Source organism: Nilaparvata lugens, chromosome 9, assembly GCF_014356525.2.
Source record: "Nilaparvata lugens isolate BPH chromosome 9, ASM1435652v1, whole genome shotgun sequence".
In the NCBI taxonomy this organism is placed as follows: domain Eukaryota; kingdom Metazoa; phylum Arthropoda; class Insecta; order Hemiptera; family Delphacidae; genus Nilaparvata; species Nilaparvata lugens.
Genome location: NC_052512.1, coordinates 508175 through 535674, shown reverse-complemented (window position 1 = coordinate 535674; position 27500 = coordinate 508175). Strand labels below are relative to the sequence as shown.

The 27500-nt window shown below is 33.6% G+C and overlaps 2 protein-coding genes across 2 annotated transcripts in view; both read right to left on the bottom strand.

Annotated features, from left to right (window-relative positions):
- Positions 1-11682, bottom strand: part of LOC111052429 — a 48598-nt gene extending 36916 nt beyond the window's left edge. The window contains exon 1 of the mRNA XM_039435368.1: positions 11467-11682. Coding sequence (XP_039291302.1) covers positions 11467-11635 — 169 coding nt within the window. The 5' untranslated portion in view covers positions 11636-11682. The remainder of the gene's footprint in view (positions 1-11466) is intronic.
- A 7137-nt stretch (positions 11683-18819) lies between these two features.
- On the bottom strand, positions 18820-19359 carry LOC111054962 (piggyBac transposable element-derived protein 3-like). The gene has a single exon (XM_039435747.1). It carries the CDS (start codon positions 19357-19359, stop codon positions 18820-18822), a length of 540 nt encoding a protein of 179 aa, XP_039291681.1.
- Positions 19360-27500: the final 8141 nt, after the last annotated feature.

The following is a 27500-nucleotide window of genomic DNA, read 5'->3' as shown; positions in this document are numbered from 1 at the left end:
ATTCGATGAGAACTACTATCCAAAAATCAGTTGCCAGCCCGGGAATCGAACCCGGTACCTCTCAATTGCTAGTCAGGAATGCTTACCCTTACACCAAACTGACAATCTCTGGATAGCAGCGCTCATTTTATACGAAGCCATAGCGGCCAACCAGTTACAGATGGAATTAAATAGAGAATGCATTTATTCAAATGCTAATTAATATATAATTATTATTTAACGAAAATCCTAAATAAATGCTGCAAATCACCCCGAAGACTTCTGCTACTGCAGACATTGACATCAGGGTTAACAGCTAGATGGAAATTCGATGAGAACTAGTATCCAAAAATTAGTTGCCAGCCCGGGAATCGAACCCGGTACCTCCCATTGCTAGTCAGGAATGCTTACCCTTACACCAAACTGACAATCTCTGGATAGCAGAGCTCATTTTATACGAACCATAGCGGCCAACCAGTTACAGATGAAATTAAATAGAGAATGCATTTATTCAATTGCTAATTAATTTTAATTAATTTAAATATTATTCCATGTATTTTATTTATATATTAAGTTACACTGTATTATTTATTCAATTGCATTTGTAATGTCGAAGTTGAGTGGTAGAGAGGACTTAAAAGTCCTAACTCCGCCTAATAAAGAATTCTATCATTTCATTTCATTACAGCTTCTATTACTTTAGCTGATTATAGTTTATCCAGTTTTATGCAAATGATTGAAAAGTGTGACTGCTTATATACTATTTCATATCGTTGGAAAATGCTCAAGCAGATTTTTCTAAAGAGTACGTCCAAAATTTCCCAATAATGGGCGTAGTTTCTAGCATGGACAGAGGGATACATCTCCCAAATATTTAGGAAAATTATTTTATTCCCCCAAGATTCAAGTTCGAGCCCTGTTGGTTGCAATGGAAAAGCTCTGAGGATAATTTGTCAACCACTGCCTCAGGTTTGCCAGCCATAATGTTCTTCTTCTTCCTCGGCCTCGCTTGCTGTTAATTTTGCCTTGGAGTATTTGCTGCAGCAGTGCATATCTCTTCTCATTCCGCATAATGTGACCCAAGTACTATACTTACAACTTTTTTTCAGTGTTCATGATTTTCATCTTCTTATTCATGCATGCAGGACTTTCTTTCCAACAGATCCGCACATCTTCTGTACAGTCACATTTCAAAGGCCTCCAGCCACTTAGAAAGTTCTTGTGTGACTGTCCATGTTTCAGCTCCATATAGCAACACAGTAAGAGACAAACATCTCAAGATGCGGACCTTTGTGGCAAGGAGTTTGAGTTGTGATTCTCAAATAAGGCATTCATTTCAACAATATTGCTCTTGCTTTTTCTATTTGGCACTTGATCTCTCCATGCATTATCCCATTTTCATTTATTTTATATAATAAATGTTCCCAAGTATATGCCCAAGTGCTTCACTCTTTCCATTCTTATGTTATTGACAGTGATATGGACATCATTGAATATTCTTCCTTACTGACTATTGAAAGGTTTTGCCTTGTGACATTCGTTCCAGTCCATATCTGCACTCACTTGTACAACTTCATCAAAAGTGCCTGCTCCCTTCCGGTGTATCTGCAAAGATGTTGTATCATCTTGTCACAAAGTGAATTCTGTGACGAATGGAGAACTTTCATTCAGTATATGATTTAGTGAATTCCTCTATTTCAGTAGAGGGATAGGGTCGGCAGTCAGATGTATTTTGTTAAGCTTGGAGTCGAGTGTATAAAATTCATCATCCTTGGCGACAACCCTGTGAATTATCAGCAGCGAATTCATCTGAACCAGAAATTCCCAGATTTTTTTTTACTGGTTTGAGCGTTCTGATATCTAGTATTGCAGCAGCAGCAGCCTTATCATCAAAGCGATAGGCGACTACCGGGTTGAGTCAGTATATCTTATTGTTTACCGGCCTAATCTACTATAGAATTAGCAGTATTGTCCCTTAGTATGATGCACCCTTAGTATCAGTATTAGTGGACTCATACCCTGTCACATGGCCGGTGGCGTTATCGTCTCCTGAGACTCCTATTGGTCGGTAATCTCTTTTCCTCCGGCCTCCTTTTTTTCCACGGACCCTACTCTATGTGGAGCAGACCTGGGTGAGAAATTAGTAGTCCGGTGATCATGTTGTGTATGGCGGCGTTCCGAGCGGTGCACCCAATAGTGGTTCCTAGAGGGATAATATTCTATTCATATTTATTAAATAGAATATTGTGAGTCGAATTACCGACTGTTGAAGGTAGATTTTCCTGGGGATTCTCTGTCCTTGTAGATTTTACTTATAGTGCAGTGTCGGTGGTTGAGCATGTGAACGGGTCGCAAATCTCCTCTCCTCATGACATTCCCGATACTAGTTTATTCTAGGGGAATATTATATTTTTGTGTGTTAATGTAGAATATTGTAGGACGAGTTCCGGACAACTCGAAGATAGAACTTCTTTGAGATTTTTCTTTGTTAGTTATTTCTCTAATTTGTATCGCTGGGGTGAACGAATCATCTTGGTTTTGAAACCTCGTATCACGTTTGTACTACAAACAAGTAAGTGGGAAATCTAACCAGGCTCTTTTTGGTTCGATCACGGTGAGTTCCACATCGTTTGCGATTATAGAGGATATTTGTGAGTACTTAATTTATAAGTCTCGACTCTGTCATTCATGACGTTTTTAAGTTTAATACGGGAATTGAGAATCGGTTTGTCATTCTCTGTATCAGTATCCACATCAATTCAGGTGATTGTATGTCAGGACTTGTATTCCATATATTTTTCCTACTCTGTAGTAAGGTGGCCTTCAGTTTGAAGAGTGATTTTTCTCAATTGAATTTTCATTCTTGTAGGGAAAACTGTCCTTTTCAAAAATAGTTCTTTTTAATTAATTCATACTCTGTGGGTAAATCCCTGTCCCTTTCGAGAATAGTTTCTCGATTAATTTTTATCCTTGTAGAGGAATAATTATCATTTTGAGTAAATTCTCCTTGCTCAATTTTCATATTGTATAGTGGCCCCTGTATTTTATTTTTTTTGCATAGCAGTTTCGAATTTGCAGTAATTCCTAGTAGAAAATTCCAATCCTTCTCCTAGAGAACTCAGGTGCAGCTTGAGTTCGTCCTGGTCGAAGTCATTCAGACTGCGACATCCTCCTCTTTATCTCTCTTAATTTTTCCACCTCTGAAATCCTTTCAGCTCTCAGGTACAGCTTGAGAACTTCCTTGTCTAAGTCCTTATAATGTGACATCATTTCTCTCACTTTCTTTTAATTTTTCTCATTCTTAAATCCTTCCAGCTCTCAGGTACAGCTTGAGAACTTCCTTGTCGAAGTCCTTAGACTGCGACATCCTTTCTCTTTCTTTCTCTCATTTTCCTGTTCTAAATCCTCCCTGATCTCAGTTCCAGATTCGAGATCATCCCGGTCGCGAGTTATCAGACCCTCGGATCCTCTCTAAAATTCCTAGAAACCTGTCTCCTTCAATAGCACATATTATTTGCTGGTTTTCCCTAAGGAAAATTCACGATTTTCTCATGATCTCAGTTGCAAATTAGATATCGATTTTGTTGTAGTCCTTAAACTGGCAATTACTTAGAGAAGCCCATTGAAATCTTTTCCTGATTAGAGTCTCTGACTCAATATTTTCCTTTTGGAAATCCTCGTAATCCTCCCCTATCCCCTCATAATAGTTGACATACAGACTATTATTTTAAAAGCGTTTCAGACGATTGAGAGTGATTGCCATACCCTTAATGGCTGTCACAGATAGCCCTTAATAACCGTCGCATAGTTGCTAGACTGGTGCGGAAATCCTGTTCAGCAGTTTCAGAATTGCTGAAGATCCTTTTGCAGCTGCAGGCTCGCGATTCAGAAATCCTACCCTAAAACCCTATATACTGAGCCTCAAATATCTCGTATTGGAAATTTAAACCCTGTATTTAGCTAGCGGGTCCAGCTTCTGAGAGCTAGAGCGCAATTCTCAGATTGCAGATTATTGAACAGATATCTGTTTGCTGTAGAGAATAATAATCTTATTATTGATACTCTGTTCCCTATACCCTATATGTATACCTCATATCCTACACCCTATTCTCTCTAGCGTACACCCTATACCGCCCTATTCAACTATATCTTAAATACCACTAACAACTCTAGTTCCGTCCTACTTCACCCTGTAGCTCTTACCTTAAACCCACTAGAAAAACCTCTTTCTGGCTCGCAGATCCAGTCTGCCCGCCAACTCGCAGTTGGTTCTCAGATTGCATACCACCTTCACAAATATAATTATTTGTAGGGATCTGATAGTCGGATCTGTCTCCTTGTATAGGGTTATCTTCATCTCTTTTAACACTCACCCTGTATTCCAAAGGCGAGGGCCGAGTCGGTCAGTAACGGCATGGGCAAATACTCTCCCCCTGAAATTAAAAATCTCGAGAAAGAAGCAGAGGGTAAAGAATCAGGATAGGGGAAGAAGTGTAGGTCTGTATCTCCACCTGTCAGTACTCAATACCCATACCCGGCTGTAGCTAGTCCGCGTTGTAGCAATATTTCGCAATTATTAGATAACCTGGGGGGTGGAATAGGGTATCCTAATAATCTGCATATATGATATTATTGATACACAGGCTGTTAAGGGATGCCTTGCATCTCTATGTCTTCAAGTGCTTTTCTGAGGATGATTTAATGTATAAATTTAAAATGATGGGGTAAAGAATACATCCTTGCCTCACTCCTGTGAAGATTTATCCCTCGGTATGCTCTCCCATCATCTTGAGTACTGCGGACTGGTTCCAGTACAGGTTCATTATTATGTTAATTGTTCCTGAATCCATCCCAATGTTTCTGAGTATGTCCCCATCTTCCCGTGTATCACCCGATCGATCGAATGCCTTTTTATAATCTATAAGGCATGCAAATACGTTGCTAATATCTCTGCTTTGTTGAATAGTACTTGCACACTGAAAAGGCCTTTACGTGTGTACATTGTGACGTTCTGCTCCAGGGAGGGCATGGACAATACAAAAAATGGATAGATGTGTGAAGGTTCTCACTTCATGGTACATAGATAATTATATGCCCCTCTGTGTGATATTAGAACTGAGAATTTATTATTTTTTTTATTCAGACGAATTTTGTCCAAGGATTGAAGTTATGTCTGTATGACTCAAGATTGCTTGATTCTGATTGTGAATGGATATTATGCAACCCTGAAGAGGATAACCATATAGGATATTCAGAAAGAATAATGTGTAAGCTGTAATAATACTGAGGTTACTATGATAAATTTTGTGTGTGTCACATACAAGGTGCCGAATAGAGAAATTTTTTATTTGGTCAGAGTCAACGGCGGTGTATGATAGACAAATCTTGATCTCTATATGGACCGAGAAATTGTAGGCTATCCCAGATTTGAATTGGAATATTCCAATTGTAATGAGCTTAAATAAAGCAATCTCAAAACTATCATCTGTTTGTTGTTCTGATGAAGAGCCAATGCAACCTGAACAAAGATATGTCTCTCACCGCTATCGAATTGATAATAATGAGTAATTTATTAAAAAAATATAATTTCTGATTGACCTAAATTGACCTAAATCCTGCAAAATGCCGCATACACTGTTCAATTTAGTTTGGGAATTATGAGCTAGGCGACCAATGTAAGAGCAAATGTAAGCAAAACTATATTGATTGATTCTGAAGTGATCAACCGATACATCAGCAATCATCTACAACTTCCACTCAATAATTTCCTGACTTGTTCCACTGACCATATGAGGTCTACCAAAATACCAATGTGACATGTCAAAGACAATATTAAGGTTTTCAGAAAGGAAACGAACTTGAAGATATGCTCCAGTGGTGATCAGTATAATGTGTTCTGGTTGAACAATACCAGACATGTACAATTGACAATTTAATATGTCAATTAAGAGACAATTGATTGACAATTTAATATAAATCAAGAGAAAATAATATAATAAAATGATAGTTACAGGGTTGTGAGCTCTGATTTGGAATAGCTTGATCAATAAAAAATATAAGTTAATTTAATTTGATAATGATTATTATACTGGGATTGACGTTGAATTTTTCCTGATTGCAATCTGGCCATGACCATTAATTTTCTCGAGAATTTATATCGCTTATGGATCATAGAGGGGCCTAAATTTATTACAAGAAGAATAACTCTTGGGTGGAACTCTTGGGATCTCTATTTTCACTGGAGGAAACTCCACCTGGACCCTAACATCATGGTAAGCTAACGTTGGGTACCACTTTCTTTTGTGGTCCCAGGTGAAGTACTTGGCGGGACAAGTTTCCCTTCCATGGCAGTCTGATTTCTGCTGAAATACGTTGGTGGGCCATTCCTATATGGTCGCACCCGCCTCCACTGAAGGTCACCACCTTTTCTGCATCTATCACAGACCGAAGTCGCCTCAGTAGATCCATGCCTATCAATCCATCGCCAGTCACTTCTATGTTTGCAAACAAGTTCATGCCTCAGATCCTGATACCTGACACAACAGCATCTGCACTTCAAGGATCCTTAGGGACTCCCCGGTAACCCCCTAGCATGCACGCCTCCTGCTGCTAGGTTTGTTCCTGCTTGCTTCAGTACATAAATTCGACGCCAGTGTCAACTACTGAATCCTTCTTCACTCCCATGGGGTTAACATAGATATACAGTCCCGTCTGGACTGCATCAACACTGGGCACAATCTTGATTTGATTTCTAGTTCTACTGGCCGGCCCCTTCTCTTTTGGGGACAGTGGTTGCTGATGAACTTTGGCTGTGAAGTTTGATTTCCTTGTTGACAGGTCATTCTCCTGGGAGTTGTTTCCTGATCAAGACAGCTCAGCTGAACGTTTGATGATCTAGGTCACCACAGACGATGCAGAATGTTGGTCCAGATTGATCTCTCTGATGATTGTTTTGTTGTAAGCATTGTCTCTCATCCTTGTGTTTGTGCTGGACTATGATTCTTCTTTCCCCAATGAATATTGATTGGCTTGTCATAGACAACATTATATAAAATGGAAGCCTGCTTTCCACAGTAGAAACATCCTTGCTGATTATTTCCTGGTGGTTGTGGCCTGAGTAGTGGACGTCTAGGCAAATGGTTCTCTTGTGAAGTGGTTTGGCCGAATAGCAGGTTGTACAGTGAATACATAGTTGTTGTGACTCACAGTTGCCTGTTCAACCCTTTTGGCTACTCGAATTCTGAATCCACTGGTGGATGTATTTGAAGTTTGGTTGCAGCTGGGCCTGCAAGCCTCTCAGGTAAGCGGCTAGAATGGTTCTGTCTAGCTACATTCGAGCCCACACAGCTCCAGCTGGATTGACTGGTATGGGTATAGCTTCATACCCCAGTGCACGACAACGATCAGCAAATGCACAAGGTCCTTCTCCAATTTGTTGTTTCAAATTTCCCAATTCGAGCAGAGAGTCTTGTGGATTGATTGCCTTCCCAAATCGTTGTAGTAGCACTCGCTCTACATCAGTAAATGTTGTGTTGGCTGCTTCAAGCTCTGGATGCGATTCTAAGCAGGCAGCTGATAAACTTTCATACAACAAAGCAGTTGTTGGTCTTCATCATCTCATCCACCAATCCGGGCTGCTAGCTTAAAGCCTTGCAGGAATTGCTCAATAGACTGACTCCCAGCTGCACCTGAGAAGGGCTTTACAATGGATGCAAAATCTAGATCCTTCCTTCTACCAGTAACTGATGCAGCAGGAGTGACTGCTACTGCTGGTGCTGTAGGAGTTGGTTGATGGTAAAGAGCTGAGAGTCCCAGTTCAGGAAGAAGGATATGATTCACTTCCAATCGCGATAATCGAGTTGGTGGAGCAGCCCAAACGGTTTCTAATTCCGCAGTGACTGCACCTCTCTTCCCTGCTGCTTCGGCTCGATTGAGTAGTTGTTGGATCCTGGCTTCCATCATCCTTCGTGTCTGATCTCGAATTGCTTCCAGGGACTGCTTATGTTCCCAGGCCACATCAGCTGCTGCTCGAGAGTTGTATAATCTTGGAGCACCTGCCTCATCACTGAGACCCATCTTAGTCACCGAGAGACGTTTATCTGCGCAGGTAGGTCCCGTAGGCGGCCCTGCAGCCTACCCCACACCTGACATCAATGTAATCAGCTGGGGTCGATGACTCCAGAATTCTATTCTCCTCTGGTGGGGTTGGACTGTGCAGGACACTTTTGATTACAGTGAAGACGACAAGAAGATTTCAACACCAATTTATTTCACAGAATCAAATAACAAGTGACAACACGACAAATCCGAAAATAGAAAAATTCTCAAATCTAAACACAAATTATGGCAACATTAGTGATGATTTATACCACAAAATTAAAGAGGAACAAGTGGCAACACGACAAACTCAAAATAGAAATATTCTCAAATCTAAACAAAAAATACTAAGATCAATCTCGGGGCATTGGCCGTGCAGTCTAGGCCATATCAACGGTCTCGAAAAATTTAAAATGGTGGCGAGTAACAATAATAGCTAATCTCCGAACTTCGGACAACTCAATAGACTAAAGAAATGAATTAATTCAGAATAGTAATAAATTAAGTCTATAATAATGAAATTCACTTTATAATCAAAACTTCAGTTACTAATGAAGTCCACTCAACAAAAGAAAATGAAAGATTAAAGACAAAACTTGTAGTTCAATTTATCATATAAATTAATAATAAAGTTGAAGCCATTGGAATTAACAATTTAATGGGACACATGTGAGGTGATCAAGCCAAGGATTAATAATCATGATTTTGACAGAACAACCTTGAAGTGGATGGATGGTAAGACTATAAGCATCAGTTACAAATATTTAATTACTCAAATCCAAAAGAATAGTAAATTATGAATGAACTTAATTCATCTATGGCTATATTAACGATGTGCTAACATTGAAGATGCTTGACTATAATCAGTTACTTAATCTCTGTGTCTCATAGTTTCGAGTAGGTAGAAGACCTCCTCCAAAAGGGCTTTTTTACTTGAAAAAATTGAAAGACTTTAATTAATTTGAAAAAAGGGGATTACAATTATTAACCTGGACTGGTCAAATGAAACAATGGGTGGCTCAAGCTTAATAATGAATAAGGGACTCAAGCCCAATGTACACACCTCACAGTTCTCCACTACATCCTCCTATGGTCGCTGCTTCTGGGTCTTCTTCAGGTGATGGTTGGAATAGAATCATCGGCTAGGGTTCCCGAATCATCAAGAAACCTCGTATTTGTCGCCATCGCCGAACAACAGCTAACCCCCACTCAACAGAAATTGCCAAAAATGGTACAATATCGTACAATATGGAGAAAGAAATTGAACAAGAGTCAGTGACCACAGAATTTGACATGGGATTGCACGAAAAGTCCATTGTGACAGGCTTACAATACAATTAATAATATGGACTGCTGGCTAAGCAGAGCATTGCCAAAATTTTGAATTCTCAAGATAAAATTCTCTAATTAAATAGCCAAGCTACATTGTCAAAATCAATTAAGGAGTTTCATCGAGGTAGAATGGTTCATAGTTATCCAATACTGCTCATTCAGCGACTATGCAAAATCATATGATAAATTCAGAGAGGTTAATTGTTCTATAGACTGCTAAACAATTTTCCTAGAGCAGTCTACGAATTTTCTTTCGGCCGGTAGCACCATATAAGGCACGATAAGTTAGCAGTAGCTACAATTGGAATTAATACAATACATTCTCACATGCTAAGGAGCTTTTTTCATATTTAATCTGAAATACCTTAATTGTAACCACATATATTACACAATGTTCATGAAGGGCTGCAGTGCAGCTTCAAGGAAAGATTGATGAGGATCATAGATAATCGATCTACAAAAGTTGCAGATCTCACCAATTATGTACATCAACCATTGACTTTACGGTGGTTAAGTGATTTTGAAGGCAAGGACAGAGCTAATTCTGCTGAGTGAGTTCTTATTTTGCTAGGAGGTGAGGATCTGCTCTGCAGCATGAAGGAGGAGGAGGATGTACTGCACTCTATTGCCAATGCTCTGTCATCACTGATATCCGAGAAGGCATTTTCAAAAGAGTATCACATCTGAATGGAAAGGACTGGCAGGCAGTGAGGCTATTGCAAGGATTGCGTGGCAGTATGAGTACTTCATGAATCAGGGATATAATTCCAATTTATGTGTACCTACTTTTGTGAATGCATAATACTTATATATTGGGGATCGAGCTTTGCTCTGGAGTACGAAAGCATAGAAAAATATTATGAAAGAAGAAATTGAATAACATTATACAGAAATGTTCTATCTAGTCACAGTAAATTGAGATTGATTCCCAGAGGAATGCAAAAATTCCCTCACAAAGGCCAGTTGCACAAAAGCTGGTTGATTTTTAATCCTGATTTACTTCACATGAACCAAATCAGAAAAGATCATTCCAAAAGATAGATCTACTGGAATTGTTCAGGCTTGAGAATAACCCAGCTTTTTTGCACCAGCACTAAGTACTGATTGAATGTTACAAAGGTTCAACAGCTGAGTCATAATTTTGACACAGTCCCACACACAAGAACTCACTCACTCACTCCCATCACCAACAGACAACAAAGTAATTAGTATCAGCTGTTTTTCCAAGGTTGAATAATACTTATCCTTTTGATGTCCTTCAGTGAGTTTTCCAGGGATGAGACCTGGTGCAATCAAATTTTATATTGAAAAACCTACTATGTTCTGAATTTCGTGAGAGCTGTTAGAGCCATTTGGAGATCCGGTAAAATACAAATATACAAATACACAAACATAAAATATACAAATATACAAATATACAAATATACAAAAATACAAATAACAAATATACAAATATACAATATACAAATATACAAATATTAAATATATAAATATATAAATATACAAATATACAATAGTACAAATATACAAATAACAAATATACAAATATACAAATAAAAAATAAACAAATATACAAATATACAAATATACAAATATATAAATATACAAATATACAATATACAAATATACAAATATACGAATATATAAATATATGAACATCTGAACATTCAAACATAATTATGAACAGAAGTTGTATAGGAAAATTATAATAGTAAGGCTTCCCCCTTTATTTGTATGATCATTTGCTATCTCCAATCAGCTCCCCAGACGTCATGGCACCATGCCATGGGATGAAAATGCCAACAATTATTTGCTTTGTGTACTGATTTTTTGTGAAATAATTGAATAAAGGGCATCCATTATTATCTATTTATGTTCTTATAATCATTTCTAATGCAAATCCTTCCACTGTTCATGCAGTCTGCCTGTAGAACATCCATTCTGTCAATGTGTGAGTACCATGATAATAACCAATAGTAATTTTAAACTGGCAAGATTCATTGTGATGAGTTACTTCCCCTTTGTGATGAATCATACATTTGAGAACAAGACACTCACCTGCCATATAGGCATCACTGATTGCCTTTAGTTTTGTAGCCGAACTTGTGCATAAGATGGACATGTAAGTCCAATCATCAAATCTTATTCCCTTCAACACTGAGTCATGTATTTCATACGCTAAGTAATCTGGCAATTTATAGAAAAACTGAGATAACAAGTATGTCATATCACCTTGATCATCATCTTTAAAAAATGAATTGACAGTTGTGGATATATTCTGAAAAAATCAATCAAACTGAATGTAAATTGCAAATTGTAAAATGAAAATTGTTAATAATTGTGAATTGTGAATTATAAATTATAAATTATGGATTAAATTATAAATTATAAATTATGTATTTCACAGACATGACTATTTCATAAGAAATTAAAGCTAACATAATTTTCTACAATATCATCTAACAGCTTTTCCTATATTTATCTCATACTTTTCGAGATATCCACTCAATAGATGTGACATTTTGGAAAAAACACATTAAATGTGTTCTATTTTTCCTTCAATTTTTTGCTACTTTCGCTCTTTAACTTTTTTAATATCGATGGGAAAAAAATCATGTTGATCATGAGATCATAGAACATTAAATTATCTTCAATTTGATGTAAAATTTCAATGGTTTACGCACATCCCCATGACTGTTGCAGCGGCTTCATTGTTGAGTGTGAGATCTTCAGTTATGCAAAAATAGACAAAAGACCAAGGAATTTGGAGAGAATGTTTTGAACACAATTTTTGACTTTGCAGCTTTGTTGGGATCAGTTTTTGAGTAAACATATCAAAAGACCTAATCCCTACCCCTTGTGCTCAAGGGATGAGGGTGGTTTAAAAGTTGTATTTTTCAATGTTTTGCTTACCGCTCATATCTTGAGAAAAATGCGTTAAACAGACATGACCAACTATTCAGAAATGAAGCTTAAAAAATTCTCTACAATATTTGTGGAGTGGTGATTTGTGATATCTCCAACAGTTTTCGAGATATACCCTCTTGAAAGTGTAAAATTGTTAAAATAACAGCTTTTAATCTTTTCTTTTTATGTTTCAGGGCCTACAACTCTCCAACAATGTATCGTAAAAATGAATGTTCACCGTAGATTTGTAGAGCTTTGTTTTCTCTCCAATTTGATGTATTATTTTATTACTTAATGTTTTCCTTCTATTGTTATAGCAGATTCAATGTTGGGGGTGAAATTTTAACCTTGCAGCAAGTTCCAACTTAGCAGTTCCACACCTTCAATAGATGGGCTAGAGATGCTCATTTTCGCTATGTTCATCTTCCAATTAGTCTTCATTAAGCTACAAAGTCAAAAATTGAGCACCAGATGTTCCAGACTCAAGTTTCATTGTCAAGTGATCAATTTTTACGCAATTAAAATTACACCCCCCATCAAGACTGTGCTATAACAATAGAAGGAAAACATTAAGTAGTGGAATAATACATAGAATTAAGAGAACATAAAGCTCTACAAATCTACGGTGAGCATTCATTTTTACGATGTTGGCCCTGAAACATCAAAAAATAGGATAAAAAGCTGTTATTTTAACAATTTTACACATTTAAGAGCGTATATCTCGAAAACTGTTGGAGATATCACAAATCACCACTGAACAATATTGTAGAGAATTGATCAAGCTTCATTTCTGAATAGATGGTCATGTCGGTTCAACGCATCTCTCTCAAGATATGAGAAGTATAAGCAAAACATTGAAAAATACAACTTTTGAACCACCCTCATCACTTTAGCACAAGGGGTAGGGATGATGACTTTTGATATGTTTACCCAATAACTGGTCCCAACAAAGCTGCGAAGTCAAAGATTTTGATCAAAACATTCTCTCCAAATTCCTTGGTATTTTGTCTATTTTTGCATAACTGAAGATCTCACACTCAACACTGAAGCCATTTCTGTAGAATGCATAGTTTTCAAGTTATATGCGAGAAACCAAAAAATAGTACCTTTGAGCCATCCTAATGGCCTTAGCACAGTGGATAGGGGTGGGGACTTTTGATATGTTTACCTCCTCACTACCCTAAACAGAACTGCGGGGTCAAAAATTATTGTCTTCCAACTTTCCCTCTATAACACTCCGTTGACTGGGCTAATCATAAATGATAAATGATAAATAATAAATAATAAATAATAAATAATAAATAATAAATAATAAATAATAAATAAAATAATAAATAATAAATAATAAATAATAAATAATAAATATAAATAATAAATAATAAATAATAAATAATAAATAATAATAATAAATAATAAATAATAAATAATAATAATAATAAATAATAAATAATAAATAATAATAATAAATAATAAATAAGAAATAAGAAATAATAAATAATAAAAAAATAAATAATAAATAATAAATAATAAATAATAATAATAAAAAAATAATAAATAATAATAATAAATATAAATAATAAATAATAAATAATAAATAATAAATAATAAAAATAAATAATAAATAATAAATAATAAATAATAAATAATAAATAATAAATGATAAATAATAAATAATAAATAATAAATATAAATAATAAATAATAAATAATAAATAATAAATAATAAATAATAATAATAAAAATAAATAAGAAATAATAAATAATAAATAATAAATAATAAATATAAATAATAATAATAAAAATAAATAATAATAATAAATAATAAATAATAATAATAAATAATAATAATAATAATAAAAAAATAATAATAATAAATAAAAAAAATAATAAATAAAAATAATAAATAATAAATAATAATAATAAAATAATAAAAATATAAATATAAATAAAAATAATAAATAATAAATAATAAATAATAAATAAAAATAATAAATAATAAATAAGAATAATAAATAATAAATATTAAATAATAAATAATAAATAATAAATAATAAATAATAAATAATAAATAATAAATAATATAATAAAATAATAAAGAATAAATAATAAATAGAAATAATAAATAATAAAGAATAAATAATAATAATAAATATAAATAATAAATAATAAATAATAAATAATAATAAAATAATAATAATAATAATAATAAAAATAAATATAAATAATAAAAATAAATAATAAAGAATAAATAATAAATAATAAATAATAATAATAAATATAAATATAAATTATAATTATAAATTATAATTATAGATTATAATTATAAATATAAATTATAAATAATAAATAATATAATAAAATAATAAAGAATAAATTATAAATTATAAATTATAGATTATAATTATAAATTATAAATATAAATATAAATATAATAATAATAAAAATATAAATATAATAATAAATAATAAATAATAAATAATAAATAATAAATAATAAATAATAATTTATTATATTATTTATTATTTATTATAAATTATAAATTATAAATTATAAATTATAAATAATAAATAATAAAGAATAAATTATAAATTATAAATTATAAATTATTAATCATGAATTATAAATTATAATTATAAATTATAAATATAAATTATAAATTATAAATTATAATTATAAATATAAATTATAAATTAAAATTATAAATTATAAATTATAAATTATAAATTATAAATTATAAATTATAAATTATAAATTATAAATTTAAATTATAAATTATAAAGTATAGATTAAAATTATAGATTATAAATTATAAATTATAGATTATATTATAGATTATAATTATAAATTATAAATTATAAATTATAAATTATAAATTATAGATTATAAATTATAGATTATAAATTATAAATATAAATTAAAATTATAAATTATAATTATAAATTATAAATTATAAATTATAAATTATAAATTATAAATTATAAATTATAAATTATAAATTATAAATTATAAATTATAGATTATAGATTATAGATTATAAATTATAATTATAAATTATAAATTATAAATTATAAATTATAAATTATAAATTATAGATTATAAATTATAAATTATAAATTATAAATTATAAATAATAAATTATAAATTATAAATTATGAATTATAAATTATAATGATATATCACAAATAATTATAAATGATATATCACAAATAAAAAAAAAATTTAATTGTGAAATGTAAACTGTAAATTCCAAATTATGAATTGTAAATTGTGAACATTGTAAACTATCAGGAACCCATGCTCCACGAGGATCTATTTTTAGAATTGATAATCTGATAACTTGATGTAATGAGATCTTGAAGAATTGGAAATAGCCTATAACAATCTTGGTTTAAGAATCTAGCCGGTATGCAAAATTTCAAGTTATCAGTCTAGTAGTTCAGATGTGATGATGTGTCAAACATAATTTTCCTATCCCGTACGTGTATAAGCTTCTCTTCATTTCATTATGGATATGGTTAATGACTGCAAGAGATAGACTAAGAGTGTGGAACAGAATAGTTGTGAAACTATAATAGCGCCAGAAGTGTCTCAAACACAATAGTAGGTACCACATGAACTTTTTGAAAGTGATTTGAAAAAAGAAATGTTAAAACAACAGAACTGGAAGTTGTCAACCTTATCATTCTACCTCCATTTAGAGAGGCTTTTGTTTGAGCTTAATGAAATCTTCTATCTTCTATATACAGAATGTCCCACCAAGGTTGTATTAGCCGTTAACCATAGATTCTACTCAACATTCTATACAAAAAATGTCAAGTAAACTTCTTTCCTATCGATCTCAGTTTTCGAGATATATAGATTTTTCAATATTTACAGAATATGCCCACTTCTGGTCAATAAATAGTCAATAACTCGAAAACTACAAGACCAATTTCGATTCCAAGGGTATTGTTGGGAAGAGAATAACATTTCAAACAAGACTAATGTGATTTTTTTTGTTGTTAGATATTTTGTAGTTTTTTATTGGGGCTTCAACTTAAAGAAATGCTATTCTACAAATTCAAAGTCATATTTCAAACCGTTTATTCTCGATTCTTCTCCGGGTAATTATAGTGGTTTCAATATTCAAAAACTCTTCCATTTCATAAGCTTTTGAATAAGTATAAATTCGAGAAGATAGCTCCATGATAAAGTGTTCAAAATGCTAATATCTGGAATGAACACCTTCAAAATGAGGAAATTCACGAACAGCATGCATCAAGTGGTGATCTTAAGGGTGAAATCACCTGATTTCTCTCTGACAATATTCAGAAGTTCGAATCAGCATTTCAACATTCTACAATGAAATGACTTTTTCAATAACTTGCATTATTTCCTGTACCATAAATCCTGAATGAAATAACGAAAAGAGTGTTTGTTTCAGCCTATTTCCAGTAGCCTATAGTTTGCAGTGTGCTTTCCAGTTAATTGGCATAATTGATAGGTACGAACTTTGGCTAGAAAAGAAGTGTTCGCGTCCCTTATCATGGAATTCACCTTGATTGAGTACTTGAACATGTTATTAGTGAAGAGAGAATTGGATGCAATCCAAAGAGGCAGAGAGAGTATACAGGAGACGTTTTCCTGACTGAAAACACCCATTTCATAACACATTTCTAAGATTGACAGATGTCAATATGGTGAGGTATCAGTTTCAAGGTACGAGAGACTCATCTTATTTCTGTTGCTTTTGAAAAACTTATTCTGGAGTATCTCAAGCAGAATCCTTGATCCAGCATCCGGCGGGCAGCTGGGATGTTGGATGTTTCAAGAATGATAGTTCAAAAAATATTATAGAAGAATAACTTTCGACCATTCCATTATACCCCAGTTCAAGAGTTAAATGAACCTGATACTGTTTCTTGGATGCATTTTTGCCTTTGGATCTTAGCAAAAAATTGTTTTTCAAACATTTTATCGACAGATCAGAGATAAAAGTACGTTCACATAGCAATATGAATAATATGAATAGCAGTAGTTTGCACAATACTTGAAGAAAAAGTGATTTCAAATAGTCTGATTTCAAGTTATTATACCGCCAGGTCTCCTAAATCAATGAAATGATTTTGTCTTTTCTTGTGAAATTTTTTTGGTCAGTTAAGTTAAACTTTGAAACAAGAGGTGACGACGAAATGATGCTACAGATTCAATTATTCATATTGCTATTGAAATATGCTGTGAATTTCCACAATACACATGGACCTTTCATTCTCCCTGCGAGAATAAATGCTGAAGTTTTTATGGACTTTCTGGTCAATGAGCTTCACAAATTTATGGAAGACTAGCAAGAACCCGTGCTTCGCAAGGATCTATTTAAAACTTGACAAAATGAAAACTTGACGTAATGAGATTTTGAAAAATTGAAAATAGGCCTATAACAATCCTTGGTTAATTAAGAATCTATAAGCAGAATTTCAAGTTAATTAGTCCAGAAGTTCAGACGTGATGATGCGTCAAACATAATTTTCCTATCCCGTACGTGCATAAGCCAGCTCTTTACTTTATATAATATTATCATAGATATAGTTAACGACTGCAAGAGATAGGACTGTAGAACAGAATAGTGATGAAAGTATGATAGCGCCAGAAGTGTCTCGAACACAATAGTAGGTACTACATGAACTTTTTGAAAGTGATTTGAAAAAATGTAAAAAAAACAGAACTGAATCCTTATCATTCTACCTTCATTTAGAGAGGCTTTTGTTTGAGCCGAATGAAAATCTATTTATAAAAAATGAATGTATGTTTGTGTGTTTATTTGTATGTTTGTTTGTTCCCTGTAGACTTAACATAACGGCATAAAACTTTGAGAGTATGTTGTGTGAATATTGGGGATGGTTTCTGAACAGAAATTTTAATAGGGGGGCTGATAATAATTATTTATCAATCCATTTTACAGACATATGTTTTCGAAATTTTCGGCCGAGCGGCTACTGAAAAACGAAAAGATGATCATGATTCAAGATCATATATTGTGATGCATGAATTTTCATAATGACTTGAAAAAAATATATCATACCAATTTTGCATGTTAGATTATGGGAAAAATAATAGAAAAAATATCTTACAAGATAAAGGCCCTGAAAAACGTTTTTTTGGGTATGTTACACCTGAGTTCATCATGCATTACTTTAAAAAAATGACAAAGAAAAGAGTCACTTTTAGAATTTTTTTCAGAGTTAACAGTCAGGGAATGATTAATGTATACTCACATATTCTCAGATACTCATATATTTTGTTTGTTTTTTCACACTCAGAAATTCCAATCCTCTAACAATTTATAGTCTTGCATGTTGAAATTTACATCATAAACAAAGTCACTCAAACATGAAACTTCCTGAAACTTTTTCTTTGCATGAAAGCACAGATTCACATTGCACTTACTGCATTTCACATTCACGTTTCCCTTGCATCCTTCCATCTTGCATCTGTTCCTTCTGTTGTCCCAGATTGGCCAGTGGTCTATTCAGTCTCTGATCACAGGCAGAGGAGGTTTCGTGGCTGCAGATGCTTTCATTCTCTTTGTCACCTCTTGCTCATCCTTTGATGCTGATGGTCTGCCTCTTTTTGAAGTTTCTTTCAGGCCTAAATTGCAAAGTGTCACTGCCAACTCAGTTCTGAATTCTTTTTGACTCATTTTCTTGCCATTCTGCTTGGCAGAGAAGAGGATCCACGAATTAACCACAGCCATGTCAACTAAGTGGTAAAAGAGCCGAAAGTACCACTTCTTGCTTTTCATGGATATATGGTGTCTCCCAATGTGTGCATCCATCAGGTCGACTCCCCCCATATGTTTATTGTAAACTTTTACAATTTTTGGACAGGGAATTTCATGGAATGTTTTGTTTTTCCTGTCATATCTTCTAATTTTGTCCATTGGAAGAGCACCACAGAGAGTTGATCCAAGTGTCACAACCTGGTTATCATGCCACAAGACAATACTTACGGGAGTATCATCGAACACCGTTATATACTCATCTGAAGTTCCCCTTGGAGTCTTCACCATGTCTGCTTTTCCTTGAAGAGGACAGTCTGGAAGTCCATCTCGACGAAATGTTCCTAACATGAATATGCTTCTCTATGGAAGTGAGAGAACAAGGCCAACTAGAATAATAGTTATCACAGTAGACTGTATGGTTCACACCTCTTGGGATCTCCCTTGCTAGCCTCACAACAACATTTCCAGTAGCTCCAAGATCAGGTTCACCAGGATTAGGAGCTTCTGCTTGTCCTATGTAGATTTCAAACTTGTGAGCAAAACCCCTATCATCACACATCACATATAGTTTATATCCCCACTAGGGGATATAATGTGGTTTACTTGGGTTGTAGAGCCTCATATAATGTTTTGTTTTTGTTGCACATGTTTGCTCGTCGATTGATAGTGTATCTCTCATTGAATTGAAGTGAATTTTGTATTGAGGTGATCAATAACTGGCCGTAGCTTATGGAGGCGATCACGATCAGGATCAGTTGGTGATCTTTGAGTTGAGTTGTCATTAAAGTGTAGATTTGAGCGCATGCTTTCGAAATTATTGATGCTCATGCAATTAATAACTGTCTCATGACCTCGAATAGAGTGCCACATATCTCTAGTGCTGGTAGAATTGGAAATAGAAGAGAATATCAAAATTCCTAAGAAGCGTTCAATATCTGCCTTTGAATATGACTTTGGTTTAGCAGGATTCTTCTGTGTGGTATAGAGCAAACTTTCAGCAGAAATTTTATTTATCAAATCGTCATCAAAGAAGTATTTGAAGGAATTGTAAGCATGATCCAATTCTAATATTGCTTCTGATAGATCAGATGTCCCTTTGAAGATTGATTCTTCTTCATCATTTTCTAAATTACCGTGCCTCCAAACTGTAGGTGGTCTTTTTGTCTTGTCTTTCCTCGATTGTGTTCTGTTTTTGATCTTCTTACCTTTTTTAGCTGCTCCCCTAGGTAATTCCCTCCCAATTTCTCCATCACCAATAACAGAATTTCGTTGATTAGCAGCCAAATCATAATTTTTGTCCTGGTCCTGTTCTTGTAGAGGAATGACAGAGGTAGTAGATTCGGTATTGTCTGATGCAGCTGACGTGTTGATAGCAGATATGCTTATGATTTTGTCCAATTTTGCCATTAGTTCTTCATCATCCATATTATCATTTTCATTGTCATCCAAAAGCTGTCCAAACTCATCCTCACTCTCATAAGGTAACTCCAATAGATGAATAATCTCAGATTCTTCCAGAGTTCATCCATGATAACTGAAAAAAATTGAATAGAATAGGCTTAAATGAAGTGACAAAAATTCTTATAAACAAATCATTCAAATTCAATATAAGTTCAAGATAATTCATCCAACAATAAAAGAAATGTTATATTGTGGAAGTGACTTTGGTTGAGACAGTTCCATGAGTGAATTATGTAAAAAATTATTACTGATCTTCAAATAATCGATAGCTCACAATTTACTGAAGGTAATGAAATAATTTATAATTGATTTATATTGCCAAAAGAAGAGGTTTTTACAAGTTGACTGAACATGTTACTGGATTACTGCATCAAGTTTGAGCAGACATAACCTAACTCACACTAATACCCTTCTACATGAAGTAACTCCTGAGTTACATATGGGAATTGGCTTACAATTTTCGAATTATAAAAATAATATAGTTACCTGAGTGATCTTGATGAAGTTTATATGTTCATAAAACGATAAGCATTTTTCATCACTTCTAATTCGTTCAAATAATAGAGAAAAGGACTCACGAAAACACACAAAACTATGCATCAGCTTGTTCCATGCAGAGACTGAAAATCAGCTGTTTATTATTCTTATTTCAGTACTGTTGAACTGGAATGGATGATTTTCTGCTAGCTGCATGATGTTACAACTCAGTTGTGTATCCTAGTTCGTTCCTAGGCAGATAGATAGCGCACGAATGTCGAATAAACATCATAACTTGTGGGTTACACTATGAAGAAATCAAGTTACACTATGATTCAGCATCTAAAGTTACCAGCTGTAATAAACACATCACATTGTCATAAATTATTGTGTACTGGTATTAAAACGGTAGTTTGGAGTTGAAGCGTAGTTGATTGGTACCAGCTGTTGATAATTGTAGAATTTCTCTACAAAAGTGACTATCTCCAAAAACGTAATTTCTCAGGAGAAGCAAAAAACGATTATGACACCCCAGAAGTGTGAAATGGTCTTATGGTAGTTCAGTAGCTTTGAAATATAACAAATTTCATAGAAATTTAAAAAAAAAATCAGTGATTATAAAATGAAAATAGAATGCTTTTCCAGGCATTTAAAAATTCTACTCTTGACAAAAATGACTATTTCCTGGAAAATTCTAGTATTTACCATTACTATATCAACTTGGTAGAGTTTCAGCATAGAATCAGCTATTTTTCGCAATCATTATTTTGTACTCTGTATAATTATTATGTGCTTGCCTGCACAAATAATAATGAATAAAAAATAGCTTAAGTTATCTAACTCTAATGTATCCCTTGAAGCTTCCATCAGATGTACCTATATGTCATCGGTGCTTATGGTGTCTTTCTGGTTGAAAATGAGATTCATCATGATGTATCATATTTCTTCAATTATATAATGTTCAATGAAATTACTTATTCAACTGTCTTCATTTTATGAATATTAATAGCAGTTGATGACAATTATTAGCTAGGTACTGAGAAGATTACACTGCTTTATGACGGTACTTTGAATAGTTTTTGTATAAAATCCATTATTTCTCAATTCGAATTCTTTGAGAATATTCACTCTCAATACTTCAGCTTGTTCCACAGACTGACTTGTAGGGAACCGATTTTATCAAGAAAAGAAAAACAAACAGAAATAATAGTTTGTTTTATTGAAAACTCTACAAGAACTTAAACTGGATACTAAATTGAAATTTACCAATATTTTGAAGCTTATAAGCTGGAAACAACATACCGCATTTAAATATGAATGAAAGTATTATAATATTATGATTAAGCTATATAGTTGACGTAGACATTTATTTGCTTCACTATAAAAAAAATGTTAACTGTTGGTTTCCATCACGAACTGCTTTGACACTTTTTACTCTCCTGAAAAAAGTGGTTTTTGGGTATTGGTCTGTTGTGTGTGTGTGTGTGTTTGTGTGTGTGTGTGTGTGTGTGTGGTGTGTGTGTGTGTGTGTGTGTGTATGAGTGTATGTGCGTCTATGTACACGATATCTCATCTCCCAATTAACGGAATGACTTGAAATTTGGAACTTAAGGTCCTTACAATATAAGGATCCGACACGAACAATTTCGATCGAATTCAATTAAAGATGGCGGCTAAAATGGCGAAAATGTTGTCGAAAACAGGGTTTTTCGAGATTTTCTCGAAAACGGCTCCAACGATTTTGATCAGATTCATACCTCAATTAGTCATTGATAGGTTCTATCAACTGCCATGAGTCCCATATCTGTAAAAATTTCAGGAGCTCCGTCCCATCTAGGCTAAGTTTGATTTTAGATTCCCAATTATCAGGCTTCAGATACAATTTAAACGAAAAATTTCAAGTGGAAAAGATTGAGCATGAAAATCTCTACAATTAATGTTCAGTAACATTTTCACCTAAAATTGAAAATAAGCTCGAAATTCGAGAAAATGTGATTATTTCATTTGCAAACTGTTGACAACTGTTGATTCTATTAAATCATTCACTATGAAGAGATAGCAGAGCTCGTGTGTCTATAGCGTTATTGTCCTGTCACCAGCTGGCTCTTTGAATAGTAGTAGACTTGAGATGCGCGGGAACACTAGCGTCAGGTGATCAATTTTCATAACGGCAAGGAAAGTTGTGTGAGTGCTCCACACCAGATTTTCTATAGTATAAAATATGATGACTACCGGTACCGTAGTTACAATTAAATTGTCATAGCGAGTGAATGAATTTTTTATTGTAAAAATTGACTGCCAGTCGTAATATTTTATATTATAAAAATAATGGTATCAATACTGGCAGAAACAGCGGGGGAAATAATATAAAATTTAGTTAGCTGTACTGGAAATAGTTCGTTTTGTCAGAAATCAAGCTATCCGAATTACTTGATTATGGAAAAAGTCATGTTTGTCATATACTGATCGAACAAGGAAAACGTACGTTTTGTTGAGAATCATTCAGTTTTTCTAGAAGGAAATAGTCATTTTTGTAAAAAATCGCTATTTTCAACATGACTTTTTATATGTTAATCGTCAGTTTTGTGAGAAACTAATAGCAAATTCGGATTCGCCGTCAAAAAATCTATAGATCTGGATGTATAACTCAAAAACGATAATTTTGGAGATAGTCACTTTTGTAGAGAAACTCTACAATTGTTCCTTAGAAGACCTATACAAATAATAATCACTCCCCTATCATTGAGAACTGGAAAATTAACAACTGGAAAATGTTGAGAAAAATTATTCACCTAATAAAAGAGAGTTGTTCATATGCATTCATAAATTACTGAAGAATGAAAGAATAATTTACAATTTTTTGAATTCAGCTTAGCTTATATTCATCCTAAAATGGAAAGAATATTATGGTATTCTGTGTGATTCATCGTACATCGCATATTTCCTAGACCTTAATCAACAATCTACAGCTATGAAAACATTGAATATTTCTCTTTGAAATACTGATTCAACCTTTTTCTTCAATTGAAAACTTTACTGATAGATACTACTACCAATTGATTGAGAAGAATAATTATGTTTTCGGAATAATGAATGCTGCATGTCTAAGAACATAGGAAGTCTGTATCGATACGTAAATGAAAATATTGATTGTCAGATAAATTTCATGATTCACCAAATAAAGTCAAGTGTGACATGAGATACATTGGCGGTACGAAGTTCGCCGGGTAAGCTAGTTGTCATCACCAGAATCACCAGAAATACTATAAATCTATGAGGGACCAGTAAGCCATTAATTTTGAGTAGTTCAATTACTTCCATTATGGACAATCAATACGTATGAAATATAGTAGTCGGGGTCACTGCAATCAAAATTTTTTTATTCTGTACAGAAGCTAATAAATTTCATACGTATTGATTGTCAATAATGGAAGTAATTAAACTACTCAAAATTAATGGCCTACTGGTCCCTCATAGATTTATAGTATTCTGGTGATTGAGCCTGTCTTTTCAGCGTTGTCTATCAATAATAAAGCTTAATTTACAACTAGCTTACCCGGCGAACTTCGTACCGCCAATGTATCTCATGTCACACTTGACTTTATATAACTCCTTTTTAACTGAGACTTGGTAATCAAATTAATTCTAACGTTACGGGAACTCTACATTAATTGAATTCAGCACTTGTTCATAAATTTAACAATGAAACATTTAAAAATGAAAAAATAACAAATAGGAGTTACAAACGACTCTCCATTGGAATGCTTAGTTAATCTCTCTCTCTCCTTCTTTTCCGAAATTGAGAAGCTAGGTTTGGGGAAGAAAAGGTCACATGACCAGTAATGACCAATCACTGGTCAGAAAAACAAATCTACCAATAGGATGGCTACAAATGAAGAAAATGTGCTCAGGTGTGACATATAGAATAAATAATTTTACAAATAAAAATGAGAAAACAAGCAAAACAAATATAGGGGAGCAATGAGCAGATTTTTCAGCAGGTCAGAGTGTACAATAAAAAATATAATAAAATTCAAAATCGAAGCAAGCAGTCAACAACCAGAAACAGACACGCTGGTTATCAGCTGACTGATAAGGTAGCCGGCTCAGTTTGCATCAAGAAACTAACCCTTATTGATTCAACTAACAAATACTAACATACCTATACTAACAAACATTCATTATGCTGTATAGGTTATTCGAAAACCATTTACAACTGTTTGTGAATCTGGATCTTGATAAATGAATATATCATAGATTTTGTTGTTATTTCAACAGTCAATAAAGGTGGTAGTCGTAACTTTCAGCTTATTAGTATAGAAAGTTGCTTATCAAAGCGTTTGGCGAATCTCACCGTGACAATATAATTCCAGGTTTACCTTTTGTTTGAAAAAGATTAATACTTTCCATTTCAATGAGAGTGAGTAATCAGCGTTGTCAGAGACAAAGACAACAGATAACACAAGTAATGAGAAGCTACAGATTTCCAACAATTCTCTTGGTTGCTATGGTAACGAGTTTCCCGCCAGAAAATCGAAAGTCCGCAAAGCTGATCATACCAATTAACGGTTCAAAAGCACATTCCAATACAGAACTGTCTTATCTTATCACTTGAAATGAAACGGCCGAAAATACGGCAAATTTGGTACAGTTCGACCCACCAAGATATATGTCATTCAGAAAGTTCAAAAATATATAGTATGAACAACAGGATCTGACATTGGATCTGACGCTGAAGCGAAAAATAAATTAGTAGCCGGTTGAGTCTTAGGTTATGTAGACAGTCGAAAATAGATTTGTATTACCAGCAAAACTACTACAATACACAAAGAATTCACTTGACACCAACAATGAACACCACTATATGGTTCATAATAACGTAAGTCGAACTCATATATTATCCATCACAATTTAAAATAAACGTTAAAATGAAGAGCTACATGAAGAGTTACTTTCTCAATCCTGCGCCTGCGCCCTCTTTGAGGTCATGACTTTACGTCACTTATACATAAAAACCGTAATCGAGTACTTAATAAAATATAGATCCGATTCTCCTCTCACATTAAACTCGACACTTGATTATTATAATCCAAGGGCCACTGCTAACAAATATGTAACCTATAACACTAATATTGAAAGTATAAGGAGGCAGTCAATTTACATAGGTACTAAAATAATAAACTTATAGTCCAGGCGCTGGCTACATTGAGCATACATGAGAGAGGTAGACAATTGACTTCGGATTATTGTTATGGGGTCTTAGTGTATATGAAACCTCGATGTCGTCACGTCCCAGGGTGGTCGACAGCTTGGGGGGGAGGGGGGTGAGTTGTAAAAAACGCGCGTTATAAAATCGCCTGTCCTGCAGTTACTATTCATAGTACAGCTTTTAATTTCTTCTCATATTATGTACACATAACTGGCTTTCAATGTGGTCCTATACTTTTTTGCGATAAACCGCATAGTTTTTCCGTAAAAAAATAAAATATCTCGAAAAATGTATTTTTTATTATGGACTTTTTGTTATTTCTCGAATATTCAAGTAATTAGCCAACTTAGAGGAAGAGGCTCTCAATAAACGTTGTAGGCCGTTTCTTGCTGAATCCAATGATATACAGTTTGGGGGTTACGATCATTGATGCGGTGTTGGGAGGGGGATAAGTAGCACTGTTACGCTGTGGCGCGGTCCTCCCCCATGATTAATGTGCGTAATGGCCTGTCTATCGCATCGCTCCTACTAGTCTATGCATTCAGATTATGTATTTCAGGAACGCTATCTTATGTATTTTCGGTCGCTGAACACGATTTTTTAACTCTCAAGCCTTAATAATTGATAATTCTCATCATAATATACTAATTATGGTCAAAATTACAAACTTCATCTCATTATCATTATTTATGATTACATTGTAATGATAAACCATCCTGTTAGGAATCCTATATGTGTTCTCAAACGATAAAAACTGATATTCCATTAGAATAATTATTCGATTTAGTTCAATGATCACTTTGGAATTGCGAAAGTCAAGTAATGGAGTAAGTTAAACAAAAATATAGGCTACCCCATATAGAGCACCGTGTAACAGGAGTAAAATATTTTCTTATATAAATGACAGTTGAAACACAAATAATGCCAATTACTCCCATGTTATATGACTAAATATTTGATTACAAAGGAAATACAACTCTAAAGCTGGTTACACCAAAGTTATTAAGGAGATGTTAATATAACTTAATCTTTATAGATTCTATTAGATTGAACATAACTTATCATACATATGATAGACATATGTGTTTGCCAAGTTCCGTTCGATCTATAGAATCTATAAAGATTAAGTTATTAACATTTTGTACGTGTAAACGCAGCTTTATCAACTGATTTCTGTAACTTATATCTACTCATCTGGCTGAGTTTGACTGATTGTCTTGGGGTGGTACTTGAATGAAAGTGGAATGAGAGATATCTATGTTGAATTTGAAATATTTGGAGA

Excerpts from the sequence above, each read along its gene's own strand:
- LOC111054962 (XM_039435747.1), bottom strand. The coding sequence starts at position 19,359 with ATGGTGAAGACTCCAAGGGGAACTTCAGATGAGTATATAACGGTGTTC.